The sequence below is a fragment of the Bufo bufo genome, chromosome 2, assembly GCF_905171765.1.
Source record: "Bufo bufo chromosome 2, aBufBuf1.1, whole genome shotgun sequence".
NCBI classification, from domain to species: Eukaryota; Metazoa; Chordata; class Amphibia; order Anura; family Bufonidae; genus Bufo; species Bufo bufo.
The window spans coordinates 346808561-346829259 of record NC_053390.1 but is presented as its reverse complement, the minus strand read 5'-3'; the positions used below and the strand labels follow the sequence as shown (position 1 = coordinate 346829259).

Sequence of the window (20699 nt, the reverse complement as noted above, 5' to 3'; positions counted from 1 at the left end):
TTATTTAATTTTACACAATAATAGCATTTTTGAAACAAAAAAATGATGTTTTAGTGTATCCATAGTCTGAGAGCCATAGCTTTTTTATTTTTTGACCGATTGTCTCAGGTAGGGTCTCCTTTTTTGAGACATGAGGTGTAGGTTTGATTTGGTACTTTTTAGAGGGGCATACGCCTTTTTAATCACTTGGTGTTGCAACTTTTGTGATGTAAGGTGAGAAAAATGGCTTTTTTTTATACAGTTTTTATTTAAATTTTTTTACGGTGTTCACCTGAGGGGTTATGTCATGTTATATTTTCATAGAGCTGGTTGTTACGGATGCGGCAATACCTAATATGTATACTTTTTTTTATTTATTTCACTTTAACACAATAATAGCATATTTGACACACAAAAAAATGATGTTTTAGTGTCTCATGTGTCTATTTTTTTAGCGATTTTCTTATGTAGGGGCTAATTCTTTGCAGGATGAGGTGATGGTTATAGTGGTATCATTTTGTGGGACATACACCTTTTTGATCGCTTGGTGTTGCACTTTTTGTGATGTAAGGTGACAAAAATGACCTTTTTTTACGGTGTTTATCGGACGGAGTGGATCATGTGATATATTTATAGAGCCAGTCGTTATGGATGCGGCGATACCTAATATGTGTGTTTTTTTCTTTTTTTTTCTATTTTTTATTATAAAATCAGGGGAAAAGGGGCGTTTTTCTTTTTCACTTGAAGCTTTTTTTTGTAAAAACACAGTTTTTTACTTTATTTTTTTACTTTATTTCTGACTTTTGGGGTCTGATCCCCTCTGCAATGCATTACAATACATCTGTTCATCCCTCCTAATCAGAGCAATAAGGCTCTGACAGTAAAGAAGACTGAAGCTACGTGCCACGACAGGTGACACAAAGCAGAAAAAAGTAATATCTAGCATTATAGCATCAATCAAAATAAATATGGTTTTATTTCAGATCATAGCATTTTAATGGATGAAATTAAACTGAATATACTTTCTTCTAGATTTATATTTGGCTCAACATTAAACACAAAAAAAAAAAAATACTTGGTTGATTTGGCAGCTAAGAAGTTGCATTGTGTTGCCATCTAACAAATAAAGGCACATGATGCTGTGACAAGCATTAGGTGATTGTAAAGCTAACTTGTGGCATTATCAATTAAAGGTAAAGATTCCTTTATATCCACATAATCCACTCAGTCGTATTAGTCTTAGGCCTCTTGCACACAAATTTATTTTTTCCGTTTCCGTTCTCTTTTGTGGATTCCGTTTGCAGTCCGTATGTGGAACCATTAATTTCAATGGTTCCGCAAAAAAAACGGAATGTACTCCGTATGAATTCCGTTTCCGTATTTTCGTATATCCGTTCTGCTGAAAGATAGAACTTGTCCTATTATTGCCCGCAAATAACGATCTGTGGCTCCATTCAAGTAAATGGGTCCGCAAAAAAACTGAATGCATACGGAACACATCCGTATGTCATCCGTTTTTTGCAGATCCATGCCCACTTTGCCCATGTGTATACTGTTAAAATACATTACTGTACATTACATTAATATTAAAAATTTTAGGTTTCTGTTTGCGATCCGCAAACAACGGATCGCATACGGAAACCATACAGAGATTTTTTGCGGATCTACGGAGCAGAAACACAACGGAAACAAAAAACGGAACAACGGATCCGTTAAAATACTGAAAAAGCCAATACGGTCATGTGCAAGAGGCCTTATTCAAAAGGTTATTTGTGAGGTATAAATAATACACACTCTTTTGCATCTACGCTTACGGAATATGTTAAAGTCCAACGTATCCCAAGAGGATTGCAATGTCCATTAACCCTAATATTATTACAGGACGATGCAGACTATCATCAAAAATAGTATGCAATGAATAATCGGCATTTGCTAGATCTAATGCTTTTGACCATCTGCAACAATAAATTACAGTGGTACAAAAAGAAATTTTAAAATGTTAAATTTTACATTTAAAATTTTAATCTTATACAGGAAATAAAAACTAATAAAACAATGGAGGAATGTGAAAAATCCACACTGAGCTAAATGACAGTCTAAACAAGCTCCGATCCTCTATCTTAAAAGAAAAAATATCTAAATTTGAAAGAGATAATTGAGACTATCTACATAACAGAGTCTATACATGGGCCGATGAAAGACGCCAGCAAAGACGCATGCGACAAACTATAGCTGGAAAAATTTGTACCTCAAGTGATTTTAGTACACAAGATAAAAAGCCAGTCTGATAGAGGACATATGAAGCTGCGCTCTGGGAGAAAAACACCTCAAACAGGGAAAAAGGATAATCAACAGAGAAAAAACTATGAGGCACTGACAGAATCTGAAACCAGCCAACAGTCAGAAGCAGAGAAAGAAAACAACATTGCTTTGTTTCTTTTTCGCCACGTAAAGAAAAAATAACAAAAAGAGAAAAAAGTGGAAGGGGCCGTGACCCCTGAAACCTCACGCAGCATGGGGTAGCAATCAGTTCAGCGCTCTCAGGATTACTATGCATTATAGCAATTTATTTACAGTGGATATAAAAAGTCTACACACCCCTGTTAAAATGTCAGGTTTCTGTGATGTAAAAAAATGAAACAAAGATAAATCATTTCAGAACTTTTTCCACCTTTAATGTGACCTATAAACTGTACAACTCAATTGAAAAACAAACTGAAATCTTTTAGGTTCTTTAAAGTGCAACTGCCATTTCACTACCAAAAATAAAATTCCTAACATATATGATGCTGAAAGATATTTATGAAGCTAATTTTTCAGTTAATTTTGCCTTTCTGATGTCTATATTCAGCCCTTAGCAACCCTATCAGCAGGACCAATCAGAATACAGATAACCCCCCCACTATCCCAGAGCAGTGTGTATTCTCTCACATACAGCTAACCAGAGACAGGCCCTGCAATTGCATGAAATCAGTAGGCATTAGTTTTAGCCTCTTAATAGTCACCTGTCAGCTCTGCAGCTGCTCCCTCATTCTCCTCCACACTGACAGGGGGGGTGGGGACGTCTGCATTAACTGCTCATATCTCAGGTTTGGTACCAGCAATATGGGCTTTGTTTTGTCTAAAAGATGAAATTCCAAGCTTTCAGACAATACCAGAATGTTCAGTACAGGGGAAGATATCACTGATAGAAATCGGGATGCAGTGAATGCAGCTGAAAGTGAAAGTAAAAGCGGGTTTTACCTGCGATTATTTCCGACTCGATTTCTAACAGTGATTTCTCCTCTGTTGCTTTGACTTTAGCTTGTCATTTCTGGAATGTCAGCTTTTAAACAAGACCAGTTGCATGTTTCTAACTGCTACCATTCAGGAGAAAGCAGCATCTCCCCCCCCCTCTACTTTCTGCACAGGCACTCAGGGCTGTGCTTCTCCTTCCAGTGCTCTCCCCTCATGTTTATATCAGAGAGGAGACGGCTGCACATGACAACGCTGTAAGAAGAGGCTGCAGGGTAGGGAAGTAACACACATTTCTGGGAGTTATTATCAGTTAAAACTGAAAAAGCACAAAAGCATTTACACAAAAGCAGGGTGTACTATACCATTAAGGTATAAAAAAATGAAATAGCAGTTACACTTTAAAATTGACTGCTTTTCCAAATTTTACCAAAAATCTGCTTCATAACGAATTACTTTGTCACAAAGTACATTTCTTTGTAAATAGCGGGTGCAATGATAGGGAATGGTGATTGAGCCACTCCTGTCTTTGAACCCCTCAGATGCCGCATTCATCACTAATCGTGGCATCCAAAATCTATATTTAAGCATTTTAGTGTTTGCAAATAAAAAAATTAAATTGTACTTACCTCATCCATATGATTGTGAACAGGCTGCCGCAGCCATCTTGCTTGAAGTTCCAGCGTGAAATCTCGTGTCATCACATTGGACGTGGGTAGGAATGAGCGAACCCGAACTGTATAGTTCGGGTTCGTACCGAATTTTGGGGTGTCCGTGACACGGACCCGAACCCGAACATTTTCGTAAAAGTCCGGGTTCGGGTTCGGTGTTCGGCGCTTTCTTGGCGCTTTTTGAAAGGCTGCAAAGCAGCCAATCAACAAGCGTCATACTACTTGGCCCAAGAGGCCATCACAGCCATGCCTACTATTGGCATGGCTGTGATTGGCCAGTGCACCATGTGACCCAGCCTCTATTTAAGCTGGAGTCACGTAGCGCCGCATGTCACTCTGCTATGATCAGTATAGGGAGAGGTTGCAGCTGCGACGTTAGGGCGAGATTAGGCAGATTAACTCCTCCAAAAGACTTCATTCTGTGATCGATCTGCAGCTGTGGATCATTGAAGTGCTAATATTGACTTGCTCACTTTTTTGAGGCTGCCCAGAGCGTTTTTAGATCACTTTTTTTCTGGGGTGATCGGCGGCAATTTTGTGACTTGTGGTGCGCCAGCACGAGCTATCACCAAGTGTATTTAACCATCGATAGTGTGGTTATTTTGTGCTATATCCTACATCAGCTGCAGGCTGAGCCTGTGTCACCGAAGTGCATTTAACCATCAACAGTCTGGTTATTTTTTGGCCATATACTACATCAGCTGCAGGCTGAGCCTGTGTCACCCAAGTGCATTTAACCATCAACAGTCTGATTATTTTTTGGCCATATACTACATCAGCTGCAGGCTGAGCCTGTGTCACCCAAGTGTATTTAACCATCGATAGTGTGGTTATTTTGTGCTATATCCTACATCAGCTGCAGGCTGAGCCTGTGTCACCGAAGTGCATTGAACCATCAACAGTCTGATTATTTTTTGGCCATATACTACATCTGGTGCAGGCTGAGCCTGTGTCACCCAAGTGCATTTAACCATCGACAGTCTGATTATTTTTTGGCCATATACTACATCTGGTGCAGGCTGAGCCTGGGTCACCCAAGTGCATTTAACCATCAACAGTGTGGTTATTTTTTGGCCATATATTACATCAGGGGCAAGTTGAGCCTGTCACCCAGCGCCTAAAAAATAGACCTGACATTTCTATTCAACCAAATCTGTACTGTTTTAGCTGGTCAAGTTATTTGTATTGACCGTAAAAGCACACTTTTTTTTTCTGGGTTGAAAAAGCATTCCCAAATTTGCCATTCTCAAAATAACTAGTTTCTGGTATTTGAGGCCTACTTGAAATCTATCCCAAAAAGAAAATCTTACATTGAAGGTATTGATAGTGTCATTCAGAAAAACCTAAAACACACGCTAGCGTGCTGATAGAAGTGTGATTCTGTGATTAAACCTATACCTGTCACACAGCGCAAAAAAAAACAGGTCTCACATCTCTATTCAACCAAATCTGCAGTGTTTTATCTGGTCAAGTTATTTGTAGTGACCGTAAAAGCAGACTTTTTGTTCTGGGTTGAAAAAGCATTCCCAAATTTGCCATTCTCAAAATAACTAGTTTCTGAAATTTGAGGCCTACTTGAAATCTATCCCAGAAAGAAAATCTTACATTGAAGGTATTGATAGTGTCATTCAGAAAAACCTAAGACACACGCTAGCGTGCTGATAGAAGTGTGATTCTGTGATTAAACCTATACCTGTCACACAGCGCAAAAAAAAACAGGTCTCACATCTCTATTCAACCAAATCTGCAGTGTTTTATCTGGTCAAGTTATTTGTAGTGACCGTAAAAACAGACTTTTTGTTCTGGGTTGAAAAAGCATTCCCAAATTTGCCATTCTCAAAATAACTAGTTTCTGGTATTTGAGGCCTACTTGAAATCTATCCCAAAAAGAAAATCTTACATTGAAGGTATTGATAGTGTCATTCAGAAAAACCTAAGACACACGCTAGCGTGCTGATAGAAGTGTGATTCTGTGATTAAACCTATACTTGTCACACAGCGCAAAAAAAAAAAACAGGTCTCACGTCTCTATTCAACCAAATCTGCAGTGTTTTAGCTGGTCAAGTTATTTGTAGTGACCGTAAAAGCAGACTTTTTGTTCTGGGTTGAAAAAGCATTCCCAAATTTGCCATTCTCAAAATAACTAGTTTCTGGTATTTGAGGCCTACTTGAAATCTATCCCAAAAAGAAAATCTTACATTGAAGGTATTGATAGTGTCATTCAGAAAAACCTAAGACACACGCTAGCGTGCTGATAGAAGTATGATTCTGTGATTAAACCTATACCTGTCACACAGCGCAAAAAAAAACAGGTCTGACATCTCTATTCAACCAAATCTGCAGTGTTTTAGCTGGTCAAGTTATTTGTAGTGACCGTAAAAGCAGACTTTTTGTTCTGGGTTGAAAAAGCATTCCCAAATTTGCCATTCTAAAAATAACTAGTTTCTGGTATTTGAGGCCTACTTGAAATCTATCCCAAAAAGAAAATCTTACATTGAAGGTATTGATAGTGTCATTCAGAAAAACCTAAGACACACGCTAGCGTGCTGATAGAAGTGTGATTCTGTGATTAAACCTATACCTGTCACACAGCGCAAAAAAAAACAGGTCTCACATCTTTATTCAACCAAATCTGCAGTGTTTTAGCTGGTCAAGTTATTTGTAGTGACCGTAAAAGCAGACTTTTTGTTCTGGGTTGAAAAAGCATTCCCAAATTTGCCATTCTCAAAATAACTAGTTTCTGGTATTTGAGGCCTACTTGAAATCTATCCCAAAAAGAAAATCTTACATTGAAGGTATTGATAGTGTCATTCAGAAAAACCTAAGACACACGCTAGCGTGCTGATAGAAGTGTGATTCTGTGATTAAACCTATACCTGTCACACAGCGCAAAAAAAAACAGGTCTCACATCTTTATTCAACCAAATCTGCAGTGTTTTAGCTGGTCAAGTTATTTGTAGTGACCGTAAAAGCAGACTTTTTGTTCTGGGTTGAAAAAGCATTCCCAAATTTGCCATTCTCAAAATAACTAGTTTCTGGTATTTGAGGCCTACTTGAAATCTATCCCAAAAAGAAAATCTTACATTGAAGGTATTGATAGTGTCATTCAGAAAAACCTAAGACACACGCTAGCGTGCTGATAGAAGTATGATTCTGTGATTAAACCCAGTGGCGTAGGGATCGCCATAGCAACCATAGCAGTGGCTATGGGGCCCTACGCCACTGGGGGCCCGTCCGGATCGCATTCATTTTTTTTTTTTTTTTTTTTTTTTTTTTTTATTAACACACACACAGGCACTGGCAGCCAGGCCCGACCGCCCGCCCAGTGTAGTGGGTGGGGCGTGGGCGGTCCGCGGCTCAGGCCTGGCTGGGGGGAAGCCGCGTCAAGTCAGGACTCAGGACTGGAGCAGGCGGGCCCGGGGCAGAAGATGAGGTAGGTGGTGGAGGGGGCCGGAACAGGGGCGTACCCATAGGCGTGCGCACGAGGTGTGCCTGGGCACAGCCTAATCACACCCCTGTGCTCCGCCTCCTGCACTGCCAGCCATGCACGTGCGGCGTGACGGAGTGAAGTGACGTCACGTTACGCTGCCGCCGGCTGCCTGTTTTGAATGTGAAGAGCGGGAGCCTGCCTGCCCGCCCCCCTGCGCCCAGTGTGCCTAATTGATCTTCAGGATCAGTCATCAATACAGAAGTGAATGGATTCTGATCTTTTGTGCACTGCCAGCAGTCTGCCACAGTAAAAAGAAAAAGTCTGGCGTGGAGAGGAGTCCTGACTGTCCCCAGTAAGTTAGTGAAGTGTCAAGTGATAGATAAGGATTATTAGATAGTAGTATACATACTAGTACATACTTTGCACAAGTTTATTAGTTACAACTTAAAGGGAACCTGTCACCAAAAAATACTATTAACAGCTTAATAAGCGATTTTTTTGGTGACAGGTTCCCTTTAAGTTGTAAATAATAAACTTGTGCAAAGTATGTTCTAGTATGTAGTACCTTTATAGTGCTGCAGAGTAGTTTCCTAATGCACTTTTTCTTCATTTAGCCTCCTTGAGAAATCAATGTTTTATTCAGCCGCTGCCCCCTGCTTCAAGTCAGGTTTGAAGTCAAGGGGGCAGCGGCCTAGGCGTCTCCAATCCTGCTCTCCCCGCCGCCTTTATTGACACGCCGGATCTCAGTGCCGGGACCGCGCTCCCAGCCTGCATGCGCAGTAAAGGGCTGCTGTAGCCTGTAGCGCAATCCCGGCTCCGGCTCGTACACTCAGCCGGCTTCAGTTTCGCTACTGCGCATGCGCCCAGCATCTTCTGTAACTGCGCTAGTATGTAAGGCTGGCGGGCGCATGCGCAGTAGCGAAACTGAAGCCGGCTGAGTGTACGAGCCGGAGCCGGGATCGCGCTACAGGCTACAGCAGCCCTTTACTGCGCATGCGGGCTGGGAGCGTGGTCCCGGCACTGAGATCCAGCGTGTCAATAAAGGCGGCGGGAGGCGGGGAGAGCAGGATTGGAGACGCCTAGGCCGCTGCCCCCTTGACTTCAAACCTGACTTGAAGCACGGGGCAGCGGCTGAATAAAACATCGATTTCTCAAGGAGGCTAAATGAAGAAAAAGTGCATTAGGAAACTACTATGCAGCACTAAAAGGTACTATTAACAGCTTAATAAGTGATTTTTTGGTGACAGGTTCCCTTTAAGCTCACTTACATAAGGAACGCGGGGTCCGTCTTACAATAGTTGTCGGCCTCCACCCCCTGTTGGGGGTCAGTCACTGTCAGGGACACTGTTATGGGGGGGGGGGGCCCATAATTTTTTTTTGCTATGGGGCCCATGCATTTCTAGCTACGCCCCTGATTAAACCTATACCTGTCACACAGCGCAAAAAAAAACAGGTCTGACATCTCTATTCAACCAAATCTGCAGTGTTTTAGCTGGTCAAGTTATTTGTAGTGACCGTAAAAGCAGACTTTTTGTTCTGGGTTGAAAAAGCATTCCCAAATTTGCCATTCTCAAAATAACTAGTTTCTGGTATTTGAGGCCTACTTGAAATCTATCCCAAAAAGAAAATCTTACATTGAAGGTATTGATAGTGTCATTCAGAAAAACCTAAGACACACGCTAGCGTGCTGATAGAAGTGTGATTCTGTGATTAAACCTATACCTGTCACACAGCGCAAAAAAAAAAAAACAGGTCTCACATCTCTATTCAACCAAATCTGCAGTGTTTTAGCTGGTCAAGTTATTTTTAGTGACCGTAAAAGCAGACTTTTTGTTCTGGGTTGAAAAAGCATTCCCAAATTTGCCATTCTCAAAATAACTAGTTTCTGGTATTTGAGGCCTACTTGAAATCTATCCCAAAAAGAAAATCTTACATTGAAGGTATTGATAGTGTCATTCAGAAAAACCTAAGACACACGCTAGCGTGCTGATAGAAGTGTGATTCTGTGATTAAACCTATACCTGTCACACAGCGCAAAAAAAAAAAAAACAGGTCTGACATCTCTATTCAACCAAATCTGCAGTGTTTTAGCTGGTCAAGTTATTTGTAGTGACCGTAAAAGCAGACTTTTTGTTCTGGGTTGAAAAAGCATTCCCAAATTTGCCATTCTCAAAATAACTAGTTTCTGGTATTTGAGGCCTACTTGAAATCTATCCCAAAAAGAAAATCTTACATTGAAGGTATTGATAGTGTCATTCAGAAAAACCTAAGACACACGCTAGCGTGCTGATAGAAGTGTGATTCTGTGATTAAACCTATACCTGTCACACAGCGCAAAAAAAACAGGTCTCACATCTCTATTTAACCAAATCTGCAGTGTTTTAGCTGGTCAAGTTATTTGTAGTGACCATAAAAGCAGACTTTTTGTTCTGGGTTGAAAAATCATTCCCAAATTTGCCATTCTCAAAATTGTGGTGAACGGGAACAATGAGGAAAACATCTAATAAGGGCCGCGGACGTGGACATGGTCGTGGTGGTGTTAGTGGACCCTCTGGTGCTGGAAGAGGACGTGGCCGTTCTGCCACAGCCACACGTCCTAGTGAACCAAGTACCTCAGGTCCCAGTAGCCAGCAGAATTTACAGCGATATTTGGTGGGGCCCAATGCCGTTCTAAGGATGGTAAAGCCTGAGCAGGTACAGGCATTAGTCAATTGGGTGGCCGACGGTGGATCCAGCACGTTCACATTATCTCCCACCCAGTCTTCTGCAGAAAGCGCACAGATGGCGCATGAAAACCAAGCCCATCGGTCTGTCACATCACCCCCATGCATATCAGGGAAACTGTCTGAGCCTCAAGTTATGCAGCAGTCTCTTATGCTGTTTGAAGACTCTGCTGCCAGGGTTTCCCAAGGGCATCCACCTAGCCCTTCCCCAGGGGTGGAAGAGATAGAATGCACTAACGCACAACCACTTATTTTTCCTGATGATGAGGACATGGGAATACCACCTCAGCACGTCTCTGATGATGACGAAACACAGGTGCCAACTGCTGCGTCTTTCTGCAGTGTGCAGACTGAACAGGAGGTCAGGGATCAAGACTGGGTGGAAGACGATGCAGGGGACGATGAGGTCCTAGACCCCACATGGAATGAAGGTCGTGCCACTGACTTTCACAGTTCGGAGGAAGAGGCAGTGGTGAGACCGAGCCAACAGCGTAGCAAAAGAGGGAGCAGTGGGCAAAATCAGAACACCCGCCGCCAAGAGACTCCGCCTGCTACTGACCGCCGCCATCTGGGACCGAGCACCCCAAAGGCAGCTTCAAGGAGTTCCCTGGCATGGCACTTCTTCAAACAATGTGCTGACGACAAGACCCGAGTGGTTTGCACGCTGTGCCATCAGAGCCTGAAGCGAGGCATTAACGTTCTGAACCTTAGCACAACCTGCATGACCAGGCACCTGCATGCAAAGCATGAACTGCAGTGGAGTAAACACCTTAAAAACAAGGAAGTCACTCAGGCTCCCCCTGCTACCTCTTCTGCTGCTGCCGCCTCTGCCTCTTCTGCTGCTGCCGCCGCCTCGGCCTCTTCTGCTGCTGCTGCCGCCGCCTCGGCCTCTTCCTCCGCCTCTGGAGGAACGTTGGCACCTGCCGCCCAGCAAACATGGGATGTACCACCAACACCACCACCTGCTTCACCAAGCATCTCAACCATGTCACACGGCAGCGTTCAGCTCTCCATCTCACAAACATTTGAGAGAAAGCGTAAATTCCCACCTAGCCACCCTCGATCCCTGGCCCTGAATGCCAGCATTTCTAAACTACTGGCCTATGAAATGCTGTCATTTAGGCTGGTGGACACACACAGCTTCAAACAGCTCATGTCACTTGCTGTCCCACAGTATGTTGTTTCCAGCCGCCACTACTTCTCCAAGAGAGCCGTGCCTTCCCTGCACAAACAAGTGTCCGATAAAATCAAGTGTGCACTGCGCAACGCCATCTGTGGCAAGGTCCACCTAACCACAGATACGTGGACCAGTAAGCACGGCCAGGGACGCTATATCTCCCTAACTGCACACTGGGTAAATGTAGTGGCGGCTGGGCCCCATGCGGAGAGCTGTTTGGCGCACGTCCTTCCGCCGCCAAGGATCGCAGGGCAACATTCTTTGCCTCCTGTCTCCTCCTACTCAGCTTCCTCCTTCTCTTCTTCCACCTGCTCATCCAGTCAGCCACACACCTTCACCACCAACTTCAGCACAGCACGGGGTAAACGTCAGCAGGCCATTCTGAAACTCATATGTTTGGGGGACAGGCCCCACACCGCACAGGAGTTGTGGCGGGGTATAGAACAACAGACCGATGAGTGGTTGCTGCCGGTGAGCCTCAAGCCCGGCCTGGTGGTGTGCGATAATGGGCGAAATCTCGTTGCAGCTCTGGGACTAGCCGGTTTGACGCACATCCCTTGCCTGGCGCATGTGCTGAATTTGGTGGTGCAGAAGTTCATTCGCAACTACCCCGACATGTCAGAGCTGCTGCATAAAGTGCGGGCCGTCTGTTCGCGCTTCCGGCGTTCACACCCTGCCGCTGCTCGCCTGTCTGCGCTACAGCGTAACTTCGGCCTTCCCGCTCACCGCCTCATATGCGACGTGCCCACCAGGTGGAACTCCACCTTGCATATGCTGGACAGACTGTGCGAGCAGCAGCAGGCCATAGTGGAGTTTCAGCTGCAGCACGCACGGGTCAGTCGCACTGTGGATCAGACCCACTTCACCACCAATGACTGGGCCTCCATGCGAGACCTGTGTGCCCTGTTGCGCTGTTTCGAGTACTCCACCAACATGGCCAGTGGCGATGACGCCGTTATCAGCGTTACAATACCACTTCTATGTCTCCTTGAGAAAACACTTAGGGCGATGATGGAAGAGGAGGTGGCCCAGGAGGAAGAGGAGGAAGAGGGGTCATTTTTAGCACTTTCAGGCCAGTCTCTTCGAAGTGACTCAGAGGGAGGTTTTTTGCAACACCAGAGGCCAGGTACAAATGTGGCCAGACAGGGCCCACTACTGGAGGACGAGGATGAGGAGGAGGTGTAGGAGGATGAGGATGAAGCATGTTCACAGCGGGGTGGCACCCAAAGCAGCTCGGGCCCATCACTGGTGCGTGGCTGGGGGGAAACACAGGACGATGACGATACGCCTCCCACAGAGGACAGCTTGTCCTTACCTCTGGGCTGCCTGGCACACATGAGCGACTACATGCTGGAAACCCAAGGCGAAGGCAGAGGAGGAGCAAGAGGTCGCCAACGCAGCTGTGTCACGCCCAGCTCCTCTGAGGGCAGGGTTAGCATGGCAGAGATGTGGAAAAGTTTTGTCAACACGCCACAGCTAAGTGCACCACCACCTGATACGGAACGTGTTAGCAGGAGGCAACATTTCACTAACATGGTGGAACAGTACCTGTGCACACCCCTCCACGTACTGACTGATGGTTCGGCCCCATTCAACTTCTGGGTCTCCAAATTGTCCACGTGGCCAGAGCTAGCCTTTTATGCCTTGGAGGTGCTGGCCTGCCCGGCGGCCAGCGTTTTGTCTGAACGTGTATTCAGCACGGCAGGGGGCGTCATTACAGACAAACGCAGCCGCCTGTCTACAGCCAATGTGGACAAGTTGACGTTCAAAAAAATGAACCAGGCATGGATCCCACAGGAGCTGTCCATCCCTTGTGCAGATTAGATATGAACTACCTCCCCTTAACAATATATTATTCTACTCCAGGGCACTTCCTCATTCAATACTATTTTTAATTTCATTTTACCATTATATTGCGGGGCAACCCAAAGTTGAATGAACCTCTCCTCTGTCTGGGTGCCGGGGCCTAAATGTGTGACAGTGGCCTGTTCCAGTGGTGGGTGACGTGAAGCCTGATTCTCTGCTATGACATGAAGACTTATTCTGTGCTGACATGAAGCCAGATTCTCTGTTACGCGACCTCTCTCCTCTGCCTGGGCCTAAATATGTGACAGTGGCCTGTTCCAGTGGTGGGTGACGTGAAGCCTGATTCTCTGCTATTACATGAAGACAGATTCTGTGCTGACATAAGGCCAGATTCTCTGTTACAGGACCTCTCTCCTCTGTCTGGGTGCCGGGGCCTAAATGTGTGACAGTGGCCTGTTCCAGTGGTGGGTGACGTGAAGCCTGATTCTCTGCTATGACATGAAGACTGATTCTGCGCTGACATGAAGCCAGATTCTCTGCTATGGCATGAAGAGACTGATTCTCTGCTGACATAAAGCCAGATTCTTTGCTATGGCATGAAGAGACTGATTCTCTGCTGACGTGAAGCCAGATTCTCTGCTATGGGACCTCTGTCCAATTGATATTGGTTCATTTTTATTTTTTTAATTTTAATTTTAATTAATTTCCCTATCCACATTTGTTTGCAGGGGATTTGCCTACATGTTGCTGCCTTTTGCAGCCCTCTAGCTCTTTCCTGGGCTGTTTTACAGCCTTTTTAGTGCCCAAAAGTTCGGGTCCCCATTGACTTCAATGAGGTTCGGGTTCGGGACGAAGTTCGGATCGGGTTCGGATCCCGAACCCGAACATTTCCGGGAAGTTCGGCCGAACTTCTCGAACCCGAACATCCAGGTGTTCGCTCAACTCTAGACGTGGGATCTTCAGGCAGGATTGCTGCGGCGGCATAAGTCTGATTTTTTAAAAAAATGTTCCCGCTATTTCAGGGAAAATCAATTTGTTACCACAAAGCTTGAGAAAATTCGGCTTAGCAGGAAATTGAATTTTCCCTGAACTTTGATTCGCTCAACACTAATGACCTCTCTGCAATTGATGGCTGCACTCTTTTTTAACACTGGTCCATCTTAGCATCAGTATAAAGGGAAAGTATAAAGGACAGATAAGGCTTCTCTTTTTTGAATTCCCTTCTGGTTTTGGCTTCCAAAACTTCATGCAGAAATCTGACCATGTGGCTGTACCATAAGAGCTCTTAAGCAGCTTTCTAATGGTTATTGTACAAAGTTCTTAAGGCTACTTTCACACTAGCGGCAGCCTTCTCCGGCAGGCTGTTTCGGTGGGTGAACAGCCTGCCGGATCCGAGCCACCGCTAGTGAACTCGTGCCACCGGAGGTCTGCTTCAGCCCCAATGACTATAATGGGGGCGGGCTGGAGTTCCGGCAGGAGCACGGCAAACAGGCCGAGAGGCGGCCGGAATAAAACTACGACATGTAGTTTGAAATTCCGGCCGCCTCTCAGGATGTTTGCCGTGCTGCCGCCGGAACTCCGCCCGCCCCCATTATAGTCAATGGCAGGTGTGCACAAGCGGCAGTACAGATCCGGCAGGCTGTTCACCCACCGGAACAGCCTGCTGGGGAAGGCTGCCGCTAGTGTGAAAGTAGCCTAACACTGGACTTTAGTCAAAATGTCAAGTATATTATTCTCCATCCAAACCTGAAAGCAGTTTTGGAAAACTGCTAATTGGCTGCTCACAAGTGGTTGATATCAGTGGAGAAGAGGAGCGTGGAGCAGGTAAGTGGTTTAAAAAAAGCTGGCGCACATATGTCCTTGCTTGCCTTTCGTCTTGGCTAGAAAAATCTTGAGATGTGTAGTGCAAGATTACCAGCTCTGAAAAGAACGTGATTTCACTCTGCTTTAGGGAGATGTATATGCTATATTTGTCTATGTGTGGCCACCCGGTGGTTGTGATGGGAAGTGAAGCCTGTCGAAGGTTTGGCTGGGGAGTTGTAATAATTTAGTCAATTTATATAGTGACTTCGCAAAATTCACAGAAGTTAAAAGGTATTGTCAAAGTTATATAAAATCTCAGGCAACCCCTGTAAACAGCCTAAAATAACAAATTAATGGATTCTCAGCTGTTTTCTCCTCGGCTTCTTCCAGCAATGCGCAATGTCCTCATTGCTGCTATGTGTTTTATTGGCTGCAGCGGTGACATTCTGTGGACACAGTTCACTGCTGAAGCCAATAGCTGGCCTCAGCAGAGATGCCCCATACACAGCTGGGTCCAGCGATTGGCTGCAGTGGTGCTTTGTGCATGAAACATCATTGCTGCAGCCAAGGAGATGATGTCAGCAGCGGGAGGAGTGCCCGAGGAAACAGCAGAGAAAACAGTATCCATTCAGAAGTTATTTTTGACCATTTACAGGGTTTGTCCTAGTTTTTATATAACTCAGACAACTCCTTTAAAGGTGGACACATCTGTTATCTGTGAGCAATATATTGAGCACTGTGGTATAATATATATATATCTCACTATAATAATATAATAAAATCATATAATAATATAATATCACTATAGTGAGCACTGTGGTATAATATCAGCACTATGGTAATGAACACAGAGGTTGATATTCTGTGGGCAATATAATTGTTGGAAATGAAACTAGTATTATGTGCGTTCGGGTATTATGTACTGTACATACTATAGCTAGCATTATGGCATTAGTCTTCCATACTGACAGACTCTGTACCACTTGGCATCAATATTATCTGAGCTGTTTCTGTACATTTACATCATTGACATTCATGTAATCATTATAGTTTGTTGCATGTTATGATTGTAAAAATCTACTCATATATTCTTTCAAGTTAAGACCTTTACTAACATTTTCTCATTGTTTAGTACCATTACGGATACCAATCTGAATGGATACTTCATACCAAAAGACACCTCGGTCTTTATAAACATGTACCAAGTAAATCATGACCAGTAAGTGCAATCTGATTACTAAAGTCATTTGAGTGACCCATGCATGATAAGTTTCTAGTAAACTGATTATCTGTGACAAAGTAAGTTGTACCATTGTAAATGTAAAAGATGAAAATCAAACATCATATAGAAGATGGCAATCTCTTTCTAACAAAGCTAGAACTAGTCCTGTATCTCACATGGATCCAGAGATCTCCCCATTCATTGTTCCAATTGCTCTGCTAGATTTATCTCAAGCTGGCATCTCAGGGGGCATGTCCTTTTGGATGCAGCTCTCTCCCTATCACAGCTCAGGGGTGTGTCTATTTTGCTGAAACTCTCTCCCTTTAACTGTCACAGCTTCTAACAGTAGATATGGCTAGTAGCAGTTGAAGGATGGAACTGAGCATGTGCGACCACCACAGAGATGTTACTGAAGTGGATGGAGAAATAAAGAAAAGAACAAACAGCAGGTGGTGCTACACTGATAGTTAATCAATGTAGCAGATAGTTAAAATCTAGATTTTTTTTAATAACTCAGTAACTATACTACATTTTTAATTACATGTAATTACAAAAATATTTAGATCTAGGTGCTGTTTTAAAAAAGTGGAATATCTTTCAAGGCACAACCTCTGTAAATGGGTTCTCTGGGAATGGTTTAAAATGGCCACCAGCAGTCATTCCTTAAGGCCTCATGCACACGACCATTGTTTTGGTCCGCATCCGAGCAGCATTTTTGGTGGCTCGGATGCGGACACATTCACTTCAATGGGGCCACGAAAGATGCGGACAGCACTCCGTGTGCTGTCCTCATCCGTTGCTCCATTCCGTGGTCCACCAAAAAAATATAACTTGTCCTATTCTTGTCCGCGCTTTGCGGACAAGAATAGGCAGTTATATTAAAGGCTGTCTATGCCGTTCTGCAAATTGCGGAACTCACACGGACGCCATCCGTGCTTTGTGGATCCGTGATTTGCGGACCGCAAAACACACAACGGTCGTGTGCATGTAGCCTTAAATGTGAGCAGGTCTAGTTGCCTCTACTTGCAGAGCTTCCTAGGGGGGGTGAGGGGGCGAAACCTCATTACACTTTACACTGCCTTACACAGGAATACTCACCAATGTGTAATATATAGAAGTGTAATAGATGCAAGTGCAAGGGATACATGCTTTTGATATCCATGTGCTTACAGGGAATGTCTACTCTTGATTAACATTACATTTTTTTGCTCCAAAATTCTGAGCTTATAAATTTCATAATATATTTTTATTGAAGTTTTCTGATTCTAAAGTCCCAACAACACACTTCCTTCATATATGAAGCAATTCCTCTTCCCTGCAGCCGCCACTATGGAAAGCTTAGGAGCTTATTACATGCAGCTTTATTATGGATATTGAGCAATGGAACATGTATGAATTCATAATACAGTGAGCTCCTGTTTTCATAGTAGAATGCGTATTCGTGATATCCTCAGTGTATTATCTTTTTCATTTTGACATTCTCTATGATGCTTCATCTATAGGACTGTGTGGAGAGATGCCGACCTGTTCATCCCAGAAAGGTTTCTTGATGAAAGTGGACGTGTTGATAAAAGTTTGATTGAAAAGGTGTTCATCTTTGGCATGGGAGTTAGAAAATGTTTAGGAGAAGACGTCGCTCGAAATGAAATGTTTATTTTTCTCACGTCCATATTGCAGCATCTTAAATTAGTGAAGGAACCTGAACATCATGTGGATCTGACTCCAGTTTTTGGGCTCACTATGAAACCAAAACCTTTTACTCTCAGAACTGAAAACAGGCTATAGTGGTTTATCTAGGAATCCCTGGTATTCTTTCCCAGTCAGTAAAATGGCTGCTGCTTTTCAGTGCAGAATTTTATTATGGAAGGAATGAGTAGTTGTTTCAAAGAATGGGGTGCCCTTCATTTATTAATGAAGCATGTTGCGCTGTGAGTCTCCGTATCTTCATTGGCTTCCTCCATTTTTTCCGCCACACTTCATAAACATACTGATAGGCTAATTAAGTTTCTATGAAATTGACCCAAGTTTATGTGAGATGGTAAAATGTATATTACATACTCAATTTCTGAAAAGGTATGATATAACTGATAATCTTTGTACTGAGCTATATAAGCAAAGTAAAAAAAAATAAACATCAGCCTGTCTTATGTATTATCATGCTGCCTTGCTTTACTAGCCTAAAGGGAGTCTATCACAATTCTGGACTGTTATCTGCAGTTATACATGAGCAGTAATGTAGATAAGAAGTCCAGCCATTTTGTATTTTCCTACGGCCTCCGGTTCCCTCGCTGTCAGCACTCACACTGCCTGAAATACACCTTCAGGACTGCTGTGCTAACAAAATGTACACTTACACCACAGTCCAAAACATGTATTTTAGTGCAAATTTAAACCCTTACAGCAGGAGAGAAAGGAGGCAGAAGGGAAATATAAAATAGTAATCTGGACTATTCATGTATTACTGCAGATAATAGTCCAAGATGTGGTGATAGATTCACTTTTAGATGGGCTAGCTGGAGACGAGAGAGAGCAGTCAGCTGATTGCATCTTCCGTCTCTTTTTAGTGATCAGTGGGGGTCTCATCACCCGGATCTCAAAAATCGAAACTTCTGACTAGGGATTAGAGAATCGACTTTGGATGAAACATCCAAAGTCGATTCTCATAATACTTTGCTTAAATACTGTACGGAGCGAGCGCTCTGTACTCTGTACAGTATTAGAATGTATTGGCTCCTATGAGCCGAAGTTATTACTTCGCAAAGTCTCGCGAGACTTCGCATAAAAACTTCATAAATCAATTTCTACTGTAAAAAAACATTTTCCGAACTTGGGTTCAGTTCCAAGTGGAAATTGATTTATGAAGTTATTATGCGAAGTCTCGCGAGACTTCGCAAAGTAATAACGTCGTCTCATAGGAGACAATACATTCTAATACTGTACGCAGGGCTCACTCAGTAAGTATTCAAATGAAGTTTTATGCGAATCGACTTCGGATATTTCATCCAAAGTCAATTTGCCTATCCCTACTTCTGACATGTCAAAGTTTTTTTTTTATGACTTACACTTTAAATGGAGAAGTGCTTGGATTTTCTTCTACACAGAATACCATTTTTGCCTACTTTTCTATGTCCATGATTGCAATTTTCTAATTCTTTGTAAAAAATTCTACAGGAATTTCAAACATTAAAGGAGCACATTTGTGTTATCTAAGAGATTAAAAAAAATGACGTTGGAAGCTTCAGGTACTGATATATATAGTGTATAATTTCCATTCATAATAGAAAAGCACATTGAGGGCTTCAGAGTAAATGACTCCAGAGGAAATACCTAGGGCATTTAGTACTCTCAATGATGATAATGTATCCGCATCATCTTGTCTAAGATGCATTCCAGAGAATAAAACAAACTAAATATGAATAATAACATATGTCATATCTATTGTAATATTATGATTGCTTGCGTAATTGCAAAGATAATTGCAAGAACTCCAGATGTATTTTATGGTGGTGTAGAATACAAAAAGTTGGCATCTAAAACACGATACCAGCATAGTTATACTTGGAATTTAGTTGACTGCCAACTTAAAATGTTTTTTTGGGAGATCAATACTGAGGATCTATGCTTAGGTCACTAATGTCAGGCCAGCGAAGGCACAACTCCCACAGATTGGCTATTTGCAGCAAATGTGCGTCAGAGCCAGACACCGGAACAGCTCAGTTTCATCTACAGTGTAGTGGTCATGCCTGGTAACTGCAGCGCTGCTAGCATTCACTTGGTAAAAGGGCTGAAGTAACCAGCTGCCTGGTTCCGGAGCACAGTAGTTCTTATAAGCAGTTGATAGTTGGGGGTCCAACTTCTGGCTCCTAAAGATAGGCCATCAAAGTCCTAGAAAGCCCCTTAAGGACACCTTGGCACCAGGGAATTTACCTCCTTTCCTCACTGAACACGACAGGGTGATGTGCTGCTGACAAACGATATGTTTTATGCCAGCATAAAAGATCCACAAACTAGAGTCAGCAACGATCAGCACTAGTTGTTTTCAGCCAATAATTGGAATCTATATAAAAAAAAAAAAATTAGAGCAGGGATGCCCAACCTGCAGCCCTCCAGCTGTTGCAAAACTACATCTCCCAGCATCCTAGGACAGCCTACGGCTATCAGCCTACAGCAGGGCATGGTGAGAGTTGTAGTTTTACAACAGCTGGTGGGCCGCAGGTTGAGCATCCCTGCTTTAGAGACACAAACGACTCCCTTCCATTCAGCTGTCTGAAGAAAGTGGAAACTAGAAATAAACCTAAGTTATCAAGTATGCATGGTTGGATAGCTTCTTGGCCTTTTGACTAAGATCAAGTGAAGTATGCATGGTCTGTAAGTATTTTTGAGTAAATGTAACTTGTGTCTGCACTGCATAGGCTTACTGTACCTAATATTGTGATGGAAGATCATAAAGTACTTGTTAAAGATGAGCGAAGTATTGGAAAAAATAATATTTCTAAGTAGTGGGTGTAGTGACAGGGAACAGTGATAATGCAGCTGTCCGTCACAGGCTCTACTTGGACTTGCTGTAGTGGGCTTCTGAATAAGTGGAGTTTAAAGAACCAGAGTTTAAAGGGATTCTGTCACCTCATTTTCGGTTATAGAGCTGCGGACATGC

At 43.3% G+C, this 20699-nt stretch overlaps 1 protein-coding gene across 1 annotated transcript in view; it reads left to right on the top strand.

The window, feature by feature from the left end:
• Window positions 1-18737, top strand: part of LOC120991516 (cytochrome P450 1A1-like) — a 44594-nt gene extending 25857 nt beyond the window's left edge. The window contains exons 6-7 of the mRNA XM_040420313.1: window positions 15956-16042; window positions 17548-18737. Coding sequence (XP_040276247.1) covers window positions 15956-16042; window positions 17548-17830 — 370 coding nt within the window. The 3' untranslated portion in view covers window positions 17831-18737. The remainder of the gene's footprint in view (window positions 1-15955; window positions 16043-17547) is intronic.
• The last annotated feature ends 1962 nt before the right edge of the window (window positions 18738-20699 follow it).